The sequence below is a fragment of the Mobula hypostoma genome, chromosome 3 (assembly GCF_963921235.1).
Source record: "Mobula hypostoma chromosome 3, sMobHyp1.1, whole genome shotgun sequence".
Lineage (NCBI taxonomy): Eukaryota > Metazoa > Chordata > Chondrichthyes > Myliobatiformes > Myliobatidae > Mobula > Mobula hypostoma.
Genome location: NC_086099.1, coordinates 145,762,795 through 145,781,426, shown reverse-complemented (window position 1 = coordinate 145,781,426; position 18,632 = coordinate 145,762,795). Strand labels below are relative to the sequence as shown.

The 18,632-nt window shown below is 42.4% G+C and overlaps 1 protein-coding gene across 4 annotated transcripts in view; it reads left to right on the top strand.

Annotated features, from left to right (window-relative positions):
* The window catches only part of asb4 (ankyrin repeat and SOCS box containing 4), a 91,332-nt gene that overhangs the window by 26,469 nt on the left and 46,231 nt on the right, over positions 1–18,632 (top strand). For 2 of the 4 annotated variants that reach the window (XM_063043815.1, XM_063043817.1), the window contains one exon: positions 1,664–9,496. The exons of the other annotated variants lie outside the window; for them this stretch is intronic. In XM_063043815.1, the coding sequence (XP_062899885.1) occupies positions 1,664–1,852 (189 nt within the window). In that variant the 3' untranslated portion in view covers positions 1,853–9,496. Of the gene's footprint in view, positions 1–1,663; positions 9,497–18,632 lie in introns of those variants that run through there. 4 annotated transcript variants of the gene reach the window in all.

Genomic DNA, 18,632 nt, shown 5'->3' with positions numbered 1-18,632 from the left:
CATCAGTCTAGGTTTTTAACAATTAATCAAGTTTTCCCTTTCCTACTCAATCTTTACTAATAACTTCATTTTCCATTTCTTGCAACATCTTTATAAATGCCCTCCTGTACCCTTTCCAATTCAATCATATCTTTGCTCTTATGTGGTAATCATCTGTGGCCTAACTAGTGTTCTGTAGAGTTCCTGTGTAATCTTCCTGTTCATATATTTTACCCCTTGGTTAACAAAGATAATACCATAGATGCCTTTTTAACCATTGTATTGAATATTTTCCTGCTACTTTCAATTATCTGAAATCCAAAGTCCGATGTCCCTCTATTTCTCCAGAGGACTCAGTATTGTTCGTGTGCTGCCCATTTTCTGTTTATACACTCTGTGGCCACGTTACGAGGAACCCCCTGTACCTAATAAAGTGGCCACTGAGCTTATGGTCTTCTGCTGAAATAGCCCATCCGCTTCAAGGTTAGACATGTGGAGCATTCTGAGATGCTCTTCTGCACACCACTGTTATAATACATATTTATTTGACTTACTGTCATCTTCCTGTAAGCTTGAACCAGTCTGGCCATTCTCGATTCCCCCCCCCCCGACTTCTTTCATTAACAAAACATTTTCCTCACAGAACTCAAACACAAGGAAATCTGCAGATGCTGGAATTTCACAGAACTGCTTCTCACTGGATGCTTTTTGTTCTACTCACCATTCTCTGTAAACTCTTGATTCTGTTGTGTATGAAAATCTCGGGAGACCTGCAGTTTGAGATATTCAAACCACCCCATCTGGCACCAACAATCGCTCTGTGGTCAAAATCACTTAGATCACATTGATTCCCCATTCTGAAGGTTGGTCCAAACACAACTGAACCCTTTGATCATGCCTGAATGTATTTATACATTGAGTTGCCGCTGCATCATTGACTGATTAGATATTTGCATTAACGAGCTGGTGTACAGGTAGACCTAATAAAGTGCCCACTGAATGTAGATGTGAATAGACATTAAATTAAGGATGATTCTTCAATAAACTATCCTTACACTAGGATATTTATAGGTATGAAGGCATCAGTTAAAATGATATAGTACATGCAAGTAGTGCACATATTAGTGCAACACGAACCTGCAAGTCGTTAAGATGTCTGAATTTGTATCTTGCCCATTGTACTTGCTTTAGAACAGTGCCATTATACCTCCTGTGTCACACTCTGACAATACATTACCAATAGAAATATCGTTGTGATCAAAATAATTATGCCTAAAGTAGTGACACATCAAAATTCAAATGAAAAGCTTGCAATTGTTTACAGGAAGTACAATGTAACCATCAATCCAGTCAAATCACTCGTTAAGAAACAGATTGCCTGATCTATTCTCTTGAATCAGGAAAATATTTGCCCAACTAAAAACTCACCAACCATAGAGCATTAAGAAAATTGAAATGTGGCAACTCCAATATAGTTATCATTAAATTCAAACAGCTATTGAATGTAATTAAACAAAGGCAGCAAATTTGAAGCTAAGCGTGCACCTTGCAAAGTAAACTCCAGCTTATTCTCCAGCTACGCTGTCTTTCACATCACCCCCCCCCACACCAATCACCTTCACATTTAGTACCTTTTGATTTAGAATACTGATCTATGACCCATTTTATTCCTTTGACTTTTCAGCGGCACCCAAAGTTTTATAAATCTCTGTTTGATGTCTGTGGAAGATCTCCTCGCTCTCTGATGCACCTAGCTAGATGTTCCATTCGGAGAGTGTTACGAACAAGGTGTTATAGTGGTGTGCCAAAACTAAACATCCCTCATCGACTTAAACAATATATTCTATTAGAGCCAGAAGGTGTGATATACTGAATATACTTTGTTGTGAGTATATGAAGACTTTAAAGTATCAATGAAGCATTTAATCTTCACTAACTCTTCTCAATTAAATCAGCAATTTGCACACGTCTAATGGCCCAGACTTTGCAATCAGTGGAAAAAGAAGTGTGTTTGCCAGCTATTATGTTTACAGCTATCCATAAAATTTCTCTGGGCTTTTGACCAGAAACTTAAACTAGAGGTCCTTCTCAGCCTGGTGATTTTTTAAATATGAGATCTCTAACATGCGTGAGCAGGGAAAGAAGCTGTGTGTTTCTTCAACCAAATAAATCTTCACTCAGCCATGTAGAAGTTGAGAAGTAGAAACTAGGATGCTTAATTTACAACTAAATCATATATAAAATGCAATTGATAGAGGGAGTAAAGAAATGAAGTGGAATAAAATTATTTCAATTATTAGTTTTTTTAAATTCACCGACAATAATTAACTTACTCAGGCTTCTGCACCCTTCTTTTCCAGTTCTGATGAAAGGTCTTGGCCTGAAATGTTGGCTATTTATTCCTCTCCATAGATGCTACCCAACTTGCTGAATATACTGTATATTGAATATTATGCTTTTCGTTCTCATTCTGTTACATTCTGTCAAGTAAGCATTTGTGTTCCATTAACAAAATGAAGTGTTCATTGATGTGCATTTGTCCACCATCGATGTCTGCAATATATAATGATCTATTTATATTGTTCTTTGCCATGGCTATCTAGTAACTTCCTAACAAAGGCAAATGGCCAAAGGTAACATTCAAAGAACCTCTGAACCATCTCCATGAGGTGGAAGCTCTGAGATGTTACTTCAATATTATTGAATCCTTATATTCATTACAGTTGATAGCTATCAATTCAACATTTTATATAAGTTATCATTTTCCTGTGCTGCAACCAGGAATGCAACTTTCAGCCTCTTCTATTCAAGATGATGAGGAGATTTGTTTTTCAACAAACCACATCTCGGTCTCTTTCTTTTCCAATCAGTTTGTCGGCTTGTATCCTCTCCTGTAAACCTTATGTTAATTACTGCCTCCCACATAACCCCCATATCCCAGAGGTTATTTAGCCTTTTCTTTTGTCTCCTGCAGACTTTGCACTGAATGACTCTTCATTCCCTGAGTAATTTCAGTTCCTTCTTGCTTTGCAATCGCTCTGATATCACAACATTCCTTAAACTTTCCCTCCATGTCTTTAACTTTGTTATCCAATGTGGCTTCCGCACTCCCATTTTCATAATTGCAGCTGAGGACATCTCTCCCCACTTCCTTGCAATCCTCACCACCCACATTCTTTTTCTAAACCACAGGGGAACCTCATCTAAATCATAATCACAAGTCTACTTCTAAGTTGTGAACTATTTGGACACTTTCCACACAAGACATCTTCAGAAGTCATTCTTTTGTTCCATTTAACTACTTCAGACAGTCATACTGTGTATTGGAAGGAAGGCATTCTGCCTTTTGTGTTCATTTAGACTCTAAACCAGAACAGCTAGTCCCACTCACCACAGTCCTACAGATTAGTTTCATTTCATTTCTTTGTCCAGCTCACTTTATAATGTAATAATTGAATCTGCTTCCAACTCTGCCCCAGCACAATATTCCACTTGCTTGACATATTAAAAAACTACCATGTCTTCTTATCAGTATTCTCTGTCATCTCATTTTTGACTTCTCTATCAATGGGAACTCTTTATCTATTATGAGTGAAATCATAATGATTTTAACTTTTTATAAGCTTTAAGATTTAAAAAGTGAGTGGAACCTGCTGAGACTTTCAGATGAGCTTAAGATAATTTATATTACACAATTTGCTAATAAAAGGAAGGTGTAAGCTGAGTGACCATTGTTGGAATGGGACAGAGTTAGAGTGTGAAACTGAAGCTTTGGCTCAAAAGAGACTTGGTTGAGGTTTCTGTCCAATTTCTCCATATTTCTTTATTAGTGCCTAGCTAGAGCAGCAGCGGTGTACTCCTCTTGCATGTCGTTCCTAGGGAGATCTAGGATACCTCCAGTGTACCTGATTGATACATGTACGAGAAGTGCTTTTGGGTGCAGCTCCAGACAGACCAGGTTAGGGAACAGGAGCTGGAGCTGGATGATCTATGGCTTTCGCAGGAGAATGAGATGTTGATAGATAGGAACGACATTGCAACAGTCCCACTTAAGTTGCAAGAGGCAGGCAGCTGGGTGATGGTTAGGAGGGAGAAAGGGAATAGGCAGGCAGTGCAGAGTATTCCCCTCAATAACAAGGATACTGCTTTGGGTACTCTTGGGGAATGCTGCAGTGACGAGGACTCTGGCACTGAGCCCGACTCTGTGGGTCAGAAGGGAAGGGGAGAGAAAAAGAGAGCATTGTTGATAGGGGATTCGATAGCTGGAATGCAGACAGGAGGCTCCTGAATGGTATGTTGTCTCCAGGTGCCAGGGTCAGGGATGTCTTGGATCATGTCCACAGCATTCTTGTGGGGGGGGGGTGAGTAGCTGAAGTCATGGTACATATTGGTACCAATGACATAGGTAGGAAACAAGATGAAATCCTGAAGAGTGAAAATAGAGAACTAGGTAGGAAGATAAAAAGCAGGACCTCAGGGGTAGTAATCTCTGGATTGCTGCTGTGCCATGCACCAGTGAGGATGATTAGGCAGATGAATGCATGGCTGAAGATTTGGTGCAGGGGGCAGTTTCAGATTTGAGGATCATTGGGATCTCTTCTAGGTAAGCTATTACCTGTACAAAAGGGATGGGTTACATGTGTACTCAAGGGGGACCAATGTCCTTGTGGGCTTGAGCTGTTGGGGAGGGCTGAAACTAGGTTGGCAATATATGGAACAGGGAACTACAACACTGTGGCCATTACAGAGACTTGCCTGTCATAAAGGCAAGAATGGCTGCTGGATGTTCTGGGATTAGATGCTTCAAAAGGGACAGAGAAATGTGAAGGAGGTAAGGGTGGTATTGCTGATCAGGAATAGCATCACAGCTACAAAAAGGGAGGACATTCTGAAGGTATGAAGGACACTAAGTCAGTGTGTGGAAGCCAGAAACCGGAAGGAAGCAATCACTCTATTAAGAGTATTCCATAAACATCCCAATAGCAAGAGCATTGAGGAGCAGATTGGGAGGCAGATTTTGGACAGGTGTGGAAATAACAGGATTGGTGTCACCAGTGAGTTTGCTGGTATTGTATGGCACCTCCTTAGTGCAAAAGGTTTACATGGGGCAGAATTTGTTAGGTGTGTCTAGGACTCAATATGTGGGCAGGCAGCAGAGGAGAGGCCGTAATGAATCTAGTGCCAGGCAATGAACCTGGTCAGGTAACAGACCTCCCAGTGAGTGAGCATTTTAGTCATTAACCACAGCTCCCTGACCTTCAGAATAGCCTTCAACAAGGATAGGAGCAAACAGTATAAAAAAGTCCCATGTGAGAGGCTCAGGTGCCTGCCATTCTGAATGAAGCTGTAAATTGGATTCAACAGTGGATGGGCCCTAGCAGTTAGAGTTTGGAAGGAGATGGATGTACCTCTGACTGGAGGACTGTGATTAGTGGTGTGCCACTGGATCAGTGTTGCTTGGCATCCATATTAACGATATAGATGACAATGAGATTAACTGGATCACCAAATTTGCAGATGACGTGAAGTTTGGGAGCATAGTGGACAATGAAGGTGGCTATCAAAGCTTGCAGCAGGATCTGGACCATCTGGAAATGTAGACTGGAAAATGGCCCATGGGATTTAATGCATTCAAGTGTAACAAGTTGCACTTTGGGATTTCAAACTAGGACAGGACTGACACAGTAAATAGTAGGGCAGAGAAATGAGGTAGGACAAAGGAGTCTGGAATACAGATCCATAGTTCCATGAAAATAGCATCACCAGTAGATAGGGTCATAAAGAGAGCATTGGGCACATTGACCTTCATAAGTCAGAGTATTGAGTGCAGGAGTTAGGATGTTCTGAGGAATTTCTATCTGACATTGGTGAGACTAAATTTGGGGTATTGTGCGCCGTTCCAGTCACCCACCTACAGGAAAAATATCAATAAGATTGGAAGAGTACAGAGAACATTTACAAGGATATTGCTGAGTATTGAGGACCTGGGGGTTATTGGGAAAAGTTAAATATTCCCTGGAATGGAGGAGAGTGAGGGGAAATTTGACAGAGGTATACAAAAGTAAGGGGGAAATAGATAGGATAAATACAGGCAGACTTGTTTCACAGAAGTTGGGTGAGACTAGAATTGGAAGGTTAGAGATTAAGGGTGAGAGGGGAAATATTTAAGGGAACTTCAGGGGCAGCTTCTTCACTCAGAGGGTGGTGCGAGAGTGAGCTGATTGGCCGGCGAAGTGGTGGATGCTACTTTAATTGCAAAACTTAAGAGAAGTTTGGATAAGTACATGGATGGGAGGTCAATAGGACTAGGGAGAATAACAGTCTAGCATGGACTAGAAGGGCCAAAAGGACTGTTTCTGTGCTATAATGCTCTATGACACTGACTTTATAATTGGGAGAGGGTGAATTATAATGCTATTAGGCAGGAATCTGGGAGCATAACTTGGGAACAGATGTACACAGGGAAATTTGCAACAGAAATGTGAAGGTTGTTTCAGGAACACATGCATGAACTTCTGGATAGGTATATCCCTTTGAGAAAAAGGATGATAGAGTGAAAGAACCAGGAATGAAATAGAAGTGGAATATCTAGGCAAGGGGAAGAAAAAAAGCACAACTAAGATTGAGGAAACCAGGATTACATAGGTTTCTTGAGGCAACTAGGAAGGTACTTAACAAGGGACTTAGGATAGGTGGAAAGGGATTTGAGAACACCTTGGCAGGTAGGATTAACGAAAACCCTAAGATGTTCTACAGGTGAAGAATAGAAGGATGACTAGAGTGAGGGTAGGATCGTTTGGGGATAGAAGAGGAACCACATGCCTGGAGTTGGAGGATGCAGGGGACCTTAGTGAATAGTTCCTTCAGTATTCACTGGTAAGAGGGATCTTGATGAATATGAGGACAGCATAGAAAAAGCTAATATGTTGAAACATTAAGAAAGAGGATGTACTGGAACTTTTGAAAACAATTAGCATAGATAGGACCTCAGGACTGGATGGGATATACCTCAGGTTGCTATGGGAAACGAGGGAAGAAATTGCAGTGCTTTTGCTGGTGATCTTTGCATCCTCACTGGCTATAGGAGTAGTAGCAGAAAATTGGGGGTGGCAAATGTTATGCCTTTGCTCAAGTAATAGAGATAATCCTTGAAAATTATAGACATTGCGTGAGTGGTGGGCAAACTTTTGGAGAGGAGTCTTACAGACAGCACTTACACGAGCATTTGGAGAAGCATAGTCTGATTAGAGAAAGGCAGAGTGGCTTTACGAGAGGCAGGTCCTGCCTCATGAGCCTTGAATTCTTTGACGTAGTGTCAAAACAATTTGATGTTGTTAAAGCGGTGGATGCACGAGAATGTAATAGGCAGGAGAATGGGTTCGAGACGGATAATAAATCAGCCATAATGGAATGGTGGGCCGAATGGCCTAATTCTGTTCCTATGCCTTATGGTCTATGGATGCAGTGTATATGTATTTTAGTAAGGTGTTAACAAGGTTCCCCATTATAGGCTCATTCAGAAAGTCAGGGATGGGATCTGGAGAAACTTGGCTGTGTAGATTTGGAACTGGCCTGCCCCTCTGGAAGGCAGAGTGATAATAGATGAAGCATATCCTGTCTGAAAGTCTGTCACTACTGGTGTTCACAGGGATCTGTTCTGATCTTTGTGATTTTTATGAATGACTTGGATGAGGGAGTGAAAGGGCAGGTTAGTTAGTTTGCAGATGACATGAAGGTTGGTGGTGTTGGAGGTAGTGTAGAAGGTTGTTGTAGGTTACAATGAGCCATTGATAGGATGCAAAGCTGGGCTGAGAACTGGCAAATGCTACTTCATCTGGAGAAGTGTGAAGTAATACACTTTGAAAGGTCAAACTTGAAGACAGAATCCAAGGTTATAGCAGATTTCTTAGCTGTGTAGAGGTACAGCAGGACCTCGGGGTCTTGTGTAAAATGATACAAGGCATAGACAGACAGAGTGGACAACCAGCATATTTCCCAGGGTGGAAATGGTTAATGCAAGAGGGTATACTTTCAAAGTGATTAGAGGGAGGTGTAGGGGAATGTCAGAGGTAGATTTTTTTTTAAATAAACACAGACCGGTAAATGTGGAAGCACTTCCAAGGGTGGTGGTAGAAGAGGATGCATTAGGGAGATTTAAGAGAATCTTAGACAGGATGAAAGATAAATGGAGGGCTATGTGGGAGCGAAGCACTAGATTGACCTTGAAGTAGAAAAGGTTGGCACAGTATTGTGGGCTGAAGGGCCTATATTTTGTTGCGTTGTGCTATGTTCTATGTTCTTTATTGACTATCAGATCTCCTAACTATCTCTTCTAACAAGTGTCCTCAATATGTGGTGTGCCCTTGACCTCAGCAAGTTAGTTAGAAATTATTTGCGTTTATCAAATCCATACCAGCTTTCTCTAATCCATCCACACATTTCCAAATAACTGTTAATTCTGTCCTTGATTAATCCTCCAAGAATTTTCCATACTGTCAGTGTGCAGTGGTGTATCCCTTCGCCCTTTTTTGAATGGGGATGTAACTTGCACAAATTTTCAGTTCCCAGAAATCATCTCTCAATCTACAAATCTATGGAATGTTTTGGAGAAGGTCTCTTTCCTCTCATCTTCTTAACAAACTGGAATGGATACCATCAGGAGCAGGGCATTTATCTATTTTCAGAGCATTTAGAGTTTCTGGTCCTCCTTTTTAATCAACTTTAAGGATCTCAGTTACATCTTCCTTTGCCTTAGCCCAGAAGCAGATTCTGCAGTGGTTTGTGCTTTTGTCAGTGATATCCCCATGTTCCTTCCAACGCTAGTTAATCCTGAGGATTCCCCCCCCCCACCCCCCAAGTTGAGAGAGTCAAACTTGATTGTTGCTCAGCCAAAACATCAAATTCTCAAAATCCTGCTGTTCCATTTCTCCTCTGGCAAAATGGATCTCTGTCTGCTCTGTTTTCTCTAAGCCTGTCCCTCTTACCTCAGTCTTGCCTTCACTATTTCTTGGCAATGCTTCCAACCAGATTTCGTGTGTGAGATTCTCTCATTTATCTTCACTATAATCTTTTTCTTGAGTCATTTCTGAAACCACACTTCACCATGCTTCTTGACATCCCTTTCAATATTTCTCCCCTTACCTCGACATCAGAATTTATCACAAAAGCACTTTAGCATTTTTAAGACAATAACAATGTAAATACAACTTATTGTTGTTGCTGTTGACTTGTGATTGCAATGTAATCGTTTAACTGGTGGCAATTACAGGAAGATCTGTCCTCTGTCTGCCAAGATTTATTTGCTAGTTCATGCATTCTACAAAGATAAAAAAAGGTCATGGAATTCCACAATTAAAGCTATTAGGAGGTCATACTTTTCTCTATCATTGTAACAATTTAAATAAAATTATATGCCAAGTTGTCTCCAACTTTCGCATCTTCTGTTTATTTCCAAATTTTACAGATAAAATTTCACTTACTTATATATGCACATTGTGGTTCTGTTTTGTGGTTCTGTTTTGTAATTCACACACTATGATCCAAATAATATTTGCCAAAAAACGGTTTCATGTCCTCATTCCACAGACACCTGAATTTATTTACAGGTATGGGAGAACAGGTGGTATGTTCTTGGGCTACACCACAGATTACTGTACTAAACTAATTTGGTGATTCAATTTCAGATTTCAGATCCCATCAGGGTTAGTTGAGGCAATTTTGTTTAATTAATTGAATAAAGATGAAATTCAATTGTAGCGTGAAGGGACAGAGTGTGTGGATGAGTGTGTTCCTTTGAGAGCATACCAGGCATACCCAAACCAAGAGCCATCAACAAACCAAGAGATTCATAGTCTACTGAGAGTTAGGTCTGTGCCATTCAAGACCAGTGACCCAGAGCTATATAAAAGTTCAGGCTCAAAGGGCAAAAATATAATCCCAATTGCGCTCGGATGAATGTCAGCTCTGGCAGATTTGCAGGTCATTACTTCCTAAAGTGAAACAAAACATCATGGATGGCTATGGTGTTTCACTCCCAGATGAGCACATTATACATGCTTTGAAAAGGAGAATAAAACTACACCTGTGTGAATCCCTACAGCATCTGGTGACCCTGTGATATGTATCTCGGAAACCAACATCAGAACTTCTTCCAAGAGGGCGAAGGCATCAGACCCTGATTGTACCTGGTAGAGCTCTGAAAATCTGTGCTAACTAACTTGTGGGAGTGTTCAAGGACATCTTCAATCTCTCACTGCTGCAATCAGATGATCCCACCTGCAAAACGGCAACAATCATAGCAGTGCCCAAGAAGAGCAGGGTGAGGTGGTGAAGTGCTTTAAGAGGTTGTTCGTGGTTAGAATCAACTACTGCCTAAGCAAGGATCTTGATCTGCTGCAATTTTCCTATCACCACAACAGGTTTACAGCAGATGCAATCTTTACTGATTCTCCACTTGGCCTTGGATCACCTGACAAGAGCGATACCTATATCAGGCTGCTGTTTATTGATTACAGCTCAGGGTTCAATACAATCATACCCATAACTCCAATTAACAAGCTCCAAAACCTGTGCCTATATCTCTCTCTGCAAATGGATCCTTGACTTCATAAACCCGGGAGACCACAGTCTGTGCAGATCAAAAGTAACATCTCCACCTCCCTGACAATCAACACTGGCACACCTCAAGAATGCATGTTGAGTCCACTGCTCTACTCTCTCTACGCCCACAATGTGTGGCTAGGCACAGCTCCAACACCATCTATGTATTTGCCAACGGGACAACTATTGTTGGCGGAATTTCAGATGGTGACGTGGAGGTGTGCAGGAACAAGATAGATTCGCTGGTTGAGTGGCTTTGTGGCAACAACCTTGCACACAATGTCAGTAAGACCAAGTAGTTGATTGTGGACATCAGGAAGGGAAGGTTGAGGAAACACATGCCAGTCCTCAGTGTAAAGGGTGAGCAGTTTCAAGTTCTTGAGTGTCAACATCTGAGGCTCTATCCTGGGCCCAGCATATTGATACAGTTACAAAGAAGGTATGACAATGGCTATACTTCATCTTGAGTTTGAGAAGAAATAGTAAATCCCCAAAGATACTCGCAAATTTCTATGCATGTACCGTGGAGAGTATTCTAACTGGTTGCCTCACCATCTGGTATAGAGGGGCCACTGCATAGGATTGGGAAAAAGCAGCAAAAACTCAGCCAGCTCTATCATGGGCACTAGCCTCCCCAACATCCAAACACCTTCAAAAGGTGATACCTCAAAAAGGCGGCGTCCACTTTTTAGGATCCCCATCACCCAGGACATGCCACCTTCTCATTGCTACCATCAAGAGGAGGTACAGCAGCCTGGTGGCACACCCTTCACATTGTAAGAATGACCGCTTTTCCTCCACCATCAGATTTCTGAATGGACGATGAATCCACAAACACAACCTCAGAACTTTTTCTTCTCTTTTTCCACCTCTTATTTAATTTTATACACTATATGCTTACTGAAATTTATGGCTTTATTATGTATTGCAACGTACTGCTGCTGCAAAACAACAAATTTCACAGCATGCGGCAGTGATATTAAACCCGATTCGGATTCTGAGCTGCTGAGGGAGGGAAGGAGAGCTTGTGGAGAAGGAGTTCCTTGGTACCCTATGTGTGACTTCATGTCAGCAGTACTATGAATGACTACTAAATACCATCTGAAATTCAGTTCCAAAAAATGACACTACCAAAAACAGAAGGGACACACACCATCAACTTGAAATGGAACTTAACTGGCAATCCTCATCAGGTCACCCACATACCTTGAGACATGTCAGCCCTTAAGGAGATATCTCAGAGTATTCCTGCATTGGTCGAAGAGCAGCCAAGGTATGGTCTTTTAAACCAGGTAATCCTTGATAGGCAAACAAGTATAACATCACCATGGGTGGATGGCCAGACTTCACTGAGGTTAAGCAGCAGAGTAGGCCATTCAATGGTACAGTGGCCCATTCATGCTCCTATCTCATACATCAGTAAAATATTACACTGGAGGAACTTCGGTCAACAATTGGGATTATGGGGTAAATTACAGTTTTCTTTGCATTGTAGTTTCTAAGTTAATATCATTATTTGAAGTTTGAAACACATTATGAACTTTAGGGTCAGCATCTCTCATGTAACCTTAGAGTGCGTCTTCAATTTTGCCAAAAATCTGTGTGACATTGGTGTTATGTGAGCTTTAATATCAAAAACTGATCTCAGTGACATAAAAGGTATTAGATGCAGTTTCACTGAAAATGGGGTTCTGAATGTACTGGACACTGGAACTAGTTATAAAGTTATAGAATTGTACAGTACAAAAACAGGCCCTTTGCCCACCTTTATCCCTATCTACCTGCATTAATTTCGCATCCCTCCGTGCCTTGTTCATTCAAATCTCCTTAACATTCCTGCCTGTACTATTTCCTCCAGCAGCTCATTCCAGGTACTAAACTCCCTTTGTGTGAAAAATCTACTCCTCAGATTCACTTGAACTTCCTCCCTCTCAACGTAGTCCAGTAGCATCCTACCATGGGAAACAGACCTTGTCTGTGCCCCTCCTAATTTTGTATACCTTTGTCATGCCATCCTCTGTCTCCTGCACTCCTGGGAAAATAGACCCATCCTATCCAATCTCTCCTAATAACTCAAGCCCTCCAATCCAGGCAATGTTGGTTCATATTTTCACCATGAGAAGGAAGTGCAGTTGTAATTCCACTCAGGTTCAGACAACATGACAGGTTCTTGAATTAGGTGATAGTAAGGCTTCTTGTTAAACAATTACCTTCTGATTAATTCTTTGGACTAGAAATAAGGCCAAAGTTGTAAACATCTCACCATCAACCTGAATGAAAATCAAAAACCCGTTTCAAGTCTGAGACACATCATCAGAACAATTTCCCATTAACACAGATTGTATGTGATAATAACTGCGAGCATTTCATGCCATGAAGCCATTTGTCCTTGAGGTAGCTTGCTGAGTTCATGAGGAAGGATGCAGTACAAGTGAGATGACTATCCCAGACAGTTGAGGGTTAATTGCAGAAGTGGGGCCATATTCTTTGGGAACTGTGCTGACTTTGCTATCACATCCATTTACCTGAAATTTCTGGGAATATGGTTCAGAGGACTATGCACACATCAAGAAATGGGTGAGTTACATGAAGCAGATATTGGGATGATGGGAATGGTGTTCCTTCTCTGTTGGGGAAAGGTCCTTTTCAGAAGGCAGGTACATTGTTGCTGTACATTATGCAGGTGTGGCCCACACCCACCTTCTGCACTGCAGCAGTCAACCCAGCTGTCTTCCAAGATAGACAATCTGTGTACGGATGGAAATGTACAGTCTCCAGAGAAAGAAAGAAATGCGGAAAGATTCCAAATGTCATTGTTATCTAATAACTTCAAAGTATCACTTAAGTCAGAGTTCTTTTTCTCCCTGGTGTTGTGAAGGATGAGCATAGCTGAATGCTCCATTCAGCTGGCCGGTTTTATATCACAGTTCCCTCAAAGAAAACTCCAGGTGGAAGAACACATTCGGTCAAGTCTATCAGGCCTGCACATATATCCTCAAAGAACTGTGAGAAATGAAGTCAGTGGATACTGTTTTAATGGTTAAAGGCATTCAGCAGAAGTCATATCGCCAATACTTTCAAACTCACATCTTGCTTGGATGGTAGTGAGAAGTGCCCTTAGTGTAATAGAGTCATAGGGTAGTACAGCACAGAAACAGGCCCTTCAACCCATCTAGTCCATGATAAACTAATTAAACTGCCTACTGCCATCGACCTGCACAGGGACCATGGCCTTCCATACCCCTACCATTCATGTACCTATTAAGCTAAGTTTGAAATGTTGAAATCGAGCTCATGTGCTCTACTTGTGCAGGCAGCTCATTCCACACTCACCACTCTGAGTGAAGAGTTTCCCTTCATGTTCCCCTTAAACTTTTCACCTTTCATCTTCCATGACCTCAGGTTATAGTTCCACACAACCTCAGTGGAAAAAGCCAGCTTGCGTTTGCCCTATCTTAAGCATTCATAGTTTTGTATACCCCTATCAAATCTACTCTCAATCTCCTATGTTCCAAGACAAACTGTTAACATATTCAATTTTTCCTTACAACTCAGATCCTCCAGACCCGGCAACATCCTTGTAAATTTTCTCTGTACTCTTTCAACATTTAAATCTTTCCTGTAAGTAGGTGACCAAAGCTGATCACAATACTGCAGATTAGGCCTCATCAATGTCCTATACAACTTCAACATAACATCCCATTTCCTGCACTCAATATATTATTTTATGAAGGCCAAAATCCTATCTACCTGTGATGCTACATTCAATGAATTATGGACCTATATTCCCAGAACCCGTTGTTCTACCACACCCCTTAGTACTCTACTGTTCACTGTGTAAGACCTACCCTGATTGGTCCTGCCAAAGTGCAACACCTCACACTTGCTGCATTAAATTCCGTCTGCCATTTTTCAGCCCATTTTTCCAGCTGATGCAGATCCCTCTGTAAGCCATCATAGCCTTCCTCACAGCACCCTCAATCTTGGTGTAATCCGCAAAAATGCTGGTCCAGTGAACCGCGTTATCATCCAGATCATTGATATAGATGACGAACAATGAAGAATCCAGCATCAATCCCTGCAGCACACCATTAGTCAGAGAGGCAACCCTCTACTATCACTTTGGCTTCTCCCACAAAGCCAATGTCTAATCCAATTTACTATCTCATCTTGAATGTTGAGTTACTGAACCTTTTTTACCTACCTCCCATGTCAACCTTGTCAAATGCCTTACTAAAATGTACGTACACAATATCCACTGCCCTGCCTTCATCCACTTTCCTGGTAATTTCCTCAGAAAAACTCTATAAGATTGGTTAGACATGATCTACCATGCATGAAGCAATGCTGATGATCCTTAGTCAGTCCATGTCTATTCAAATACTTGTATATCCAGTCCCTCAGAATACCTTCCAATATCATTCCCACTACTGATGTCAGGCTTACAGGCCTATCATTCCTGGTTTCCTGCTTTTTTGAAACAGCAGGACAACATTGGCCACCCTCCAAGTCTCTGCTACTTCTCCTGTTGCTAAAGATGTTTTATACATCTCTGCTAGGGCCTGGCAATTTCTGCACTTGCCTCACGTAGGGTCCGAGGGAACACTGTCAGGCCCTGGGGATTTATCCACCCTGATTTGCCTCAGGGTAGCAAACACCAACACCTCTGTAATCCATACATTGTCCGTGAAGCCGGTGCCACTTTGTCTCACTTCTTTAGACTCCGTGTCCAACTATTGAATAAATGCGGATACAAAGAACTCATTTACAATCTCCCCCTTCTGTTTTGGCTCCACACATGGATTACCATTCTGGTCTTCCAGAGGACCAGTTTTCTCTCTTGTAATCCTTTCACTCTTAACATACCTGTAGAATCCCTTAGGGTTCTCCTTCACCCTGTCTCTGTCATAAGGGGGCGTTGGGGGCAGACCCAAATCAAGACACAGACACTGAAGTACTAGGAACAGGACTAGGTTTATCGAGTTAGCAAGGTGAGTAAGGAAGAAATGACGTTGGACATTGACAAAGGCCCTGGTAGAGACTAGGATTCAGGGCCTGGGCTAGGACTTGGACTAGAAACACATGACCCAGACAGGGAACTAGGAGCCAGAGCCTGGACAAGGACCCAGAACCTGGTTTGGCTCAGCTCTTCAACTCCGCTTGGTTAGGCTCTGGGACGCAGGGCTGGGACCCTTTCTGGGATGCAAAGAGACAGCTCCAAACTCAACGATAGATAGTTCCTTATCTTGGCGTGGCAAGGCTCCGGTTGAACTTGATGGCATTATAGGCAAAGACTCAGAAGGAAGGGGATAGGAACAGTCCAGATGGGAATCCTTGGTTTGCAGAGGTATTTATGTGCCAGCCCAAAACAAGAATCAGGTGCCTCAATTAAGACACCCAATGGAACAAGGGAAAACAGGAAAATCCGGAGTAAGGATCAATGAACTGGACCGTGAACCAGAATGCGGATTTCACAGACTGGTCCATGAGAGTACTCCCCACCCCTCCACCCCTATGGGAGCCTCCTGGTGACCAAACAGGTTCTTCAGGACTAAGGACGACCTGGGCGGGTTGGGGTGGGGGTATTCATCAGGAGGAACCCAGGATGGCGAGGGTTAAACTACAATGTCTGTGTTGCTGGGTCTGTCTGGCTGGACTGTTCTGTCATAAGGGGGCATTGGGGGTGGACCCAAATGCAAGACACAGACACTGAAGTACTAGGAACAGGACTAGGTTTATTGAGTTAGCAAGGTGAGTAAGGAAGAAACAACACTGGACATTGACACAGGCCCTGGACAAGACTAGGATTCTGGGCCTGGACTAGGACTTGGACTAGAAACACAGGACCCAGACGGGGAACTAGGAACGAGGATCCTGAACTTGGAACACAGAACTCTGGAACCAGAGCCTGGACAAGGACCCAGAACCAGAACCCAGGTCTAGGCTAGGACTCGGGACTAGGATCTTGGCAAGGATAGGACATGGCTACAGGACAGGATGAGGTGCTACAGGGCAGGACGTGGCTCTTGGCCTAGGTTTGGCTCAGCTTGGTTAGGCATCAGGACCCTTTCCAGGACACAGGGCCAGGACTCATACACAGACTCTAAACACAGGAACACAAAGAGACAGTTCCACACTGAACAATAGATAGTTCCTTATCTTGGCATGGCAAGGCTCCAGTCTCACTCCAGCAGTTGAACTTGACAGCAATATAAGCAAGGCTACAGACAAAGGATTTAGGCAAAGGTTGCAGTCAAAGATTCAGAAGGAAGGGAAAGGGAATGGTCCAGACAGGAATCCTTTGTTTGCAGAGGTATTTATATGCCAGCATAAAATGAGAATCAGGTGCCTCAATTAAAGCACCCAATGGAACAGGGGAAAACAGGAAAACCCGGAATAAAGATCCATGAACCGGATTATGAACCGAACGCAGATTTCACAGATTGGACCATGACAGTCTGCTAGAGCAACTTCACACCTTCTTTTAGCCCTCTTGATTTCTTTCTTAGGTTGTTCTCTTGCATTCCTTGTACTCCATAAGCATCTCATTTGTTCCTACCTGCCTATACCTGCTATGCACCTCCTTTTTTCTCTTAACCAGGGCCTCAATATCTTTTGAAAACCAAGGTCCCCTACACTTGTTATCTTTACCTGTTATTCTGACAGGCACATACAAGCTTTGTACTCTCAAAGGTTTGTTTTTGAAGGCTTCCCATTTTCTTAGTACACTTTTGCCAGAAAACAGCCTGTCCCAATTCACACTTGCCAGGTCATTTCTGACACCATCAAAACTGACCTTTCTCCAGTTTAGAATCTCAGCCTGTGGACCAGGCCTATCTTTTTGCATATTTACTTTGAAACTAATGGTATTGTTGTCACGAGATGTAAAGTGTTCCCCTACACAAACTTCTGTCACCTGCTCTGTCTCATTCCCTAATAGCAGATCAAGTATCACACACTCTTTCTGTGGGACTTCTACATACTGATGAAGAAAACTTTCCTGAACACATTTGACAAACTCTCTCCCATCTAATTCTTTTACAGAATAGTATTCCCAGTCAATATGTGGAAAGTTAAAATCACCTACCATAACAACTTTATGTTTCTTGCAACAGTCTGCATCCCTTTTCAAATTTGTTCCTCTAAATCCCAAGGGCTTTTGAGTGGTCTGTAATATAACCTCCCATGGTCATGCTATTCATATTTTTCAGTTCTGTCCATAATGCCTCACTAGTCAAGTTCTCCATTTTACTCTGATAGAGCACTGCTGTGGCATTTTGCCAGACTAGTAATGCCACCACTCCTCCCAAGAACCCCGGAATACTGAGCTGCCAGTCCTGCCCCTCCTGCAGTCAAGTCTCACTAATGGCTACAGCGTTATAATTCCAGCTGCTGATCCATACCCTGAGCTCATCTGCCTTTCCTACACTGAACATCCTTCCTGTAGTGAGGTGACCAGAACTGGACACAGTACTCCGAGTGTGGCCTAACCAGAGTTTTATAGAGCTGCATCATTACCTCGCGACTTTTAACACTATCCCTCGGCTTATGAAAGCTAACACCCCATAAGCTTTCTTAACTACCCTATCTACCTGTGAGGCAACATTCAGGGATCTGCATACATGTACCCCCAGATCCCTCTGCTTCTCCACACTATCATGTATCCTGCCATTTACTTTGTACTCTGCCTTGGAGTTTGTCCTTCCAAAGTGTACCACCTCACACTTCTCCGGGTTGAACTCCATCTGCCACTTCTCAGCCCACTTCTGCATCCTATCAATGCCTCTCTGCAATGTTCGACAATCCTCTACACTATCCACAACACCTCCAAACTTTGTGTCATCGGCAAACTTGCCAACTCACCTTTCTACCCTCACATCCAGGTCATTAATAAAAATCACGAAAAGTAGAGGTCCCAGAACAGATCCTTGTGGGACACCACTAGTCACAATCCTCCAATATGAATGTACTCCCTCCACCACGACCCTTTGCCTTCTGCAGGCAAGCCAATTCTGAATCCACCTGGCCAAACTTTTCTGGATCCCATGCCTTCT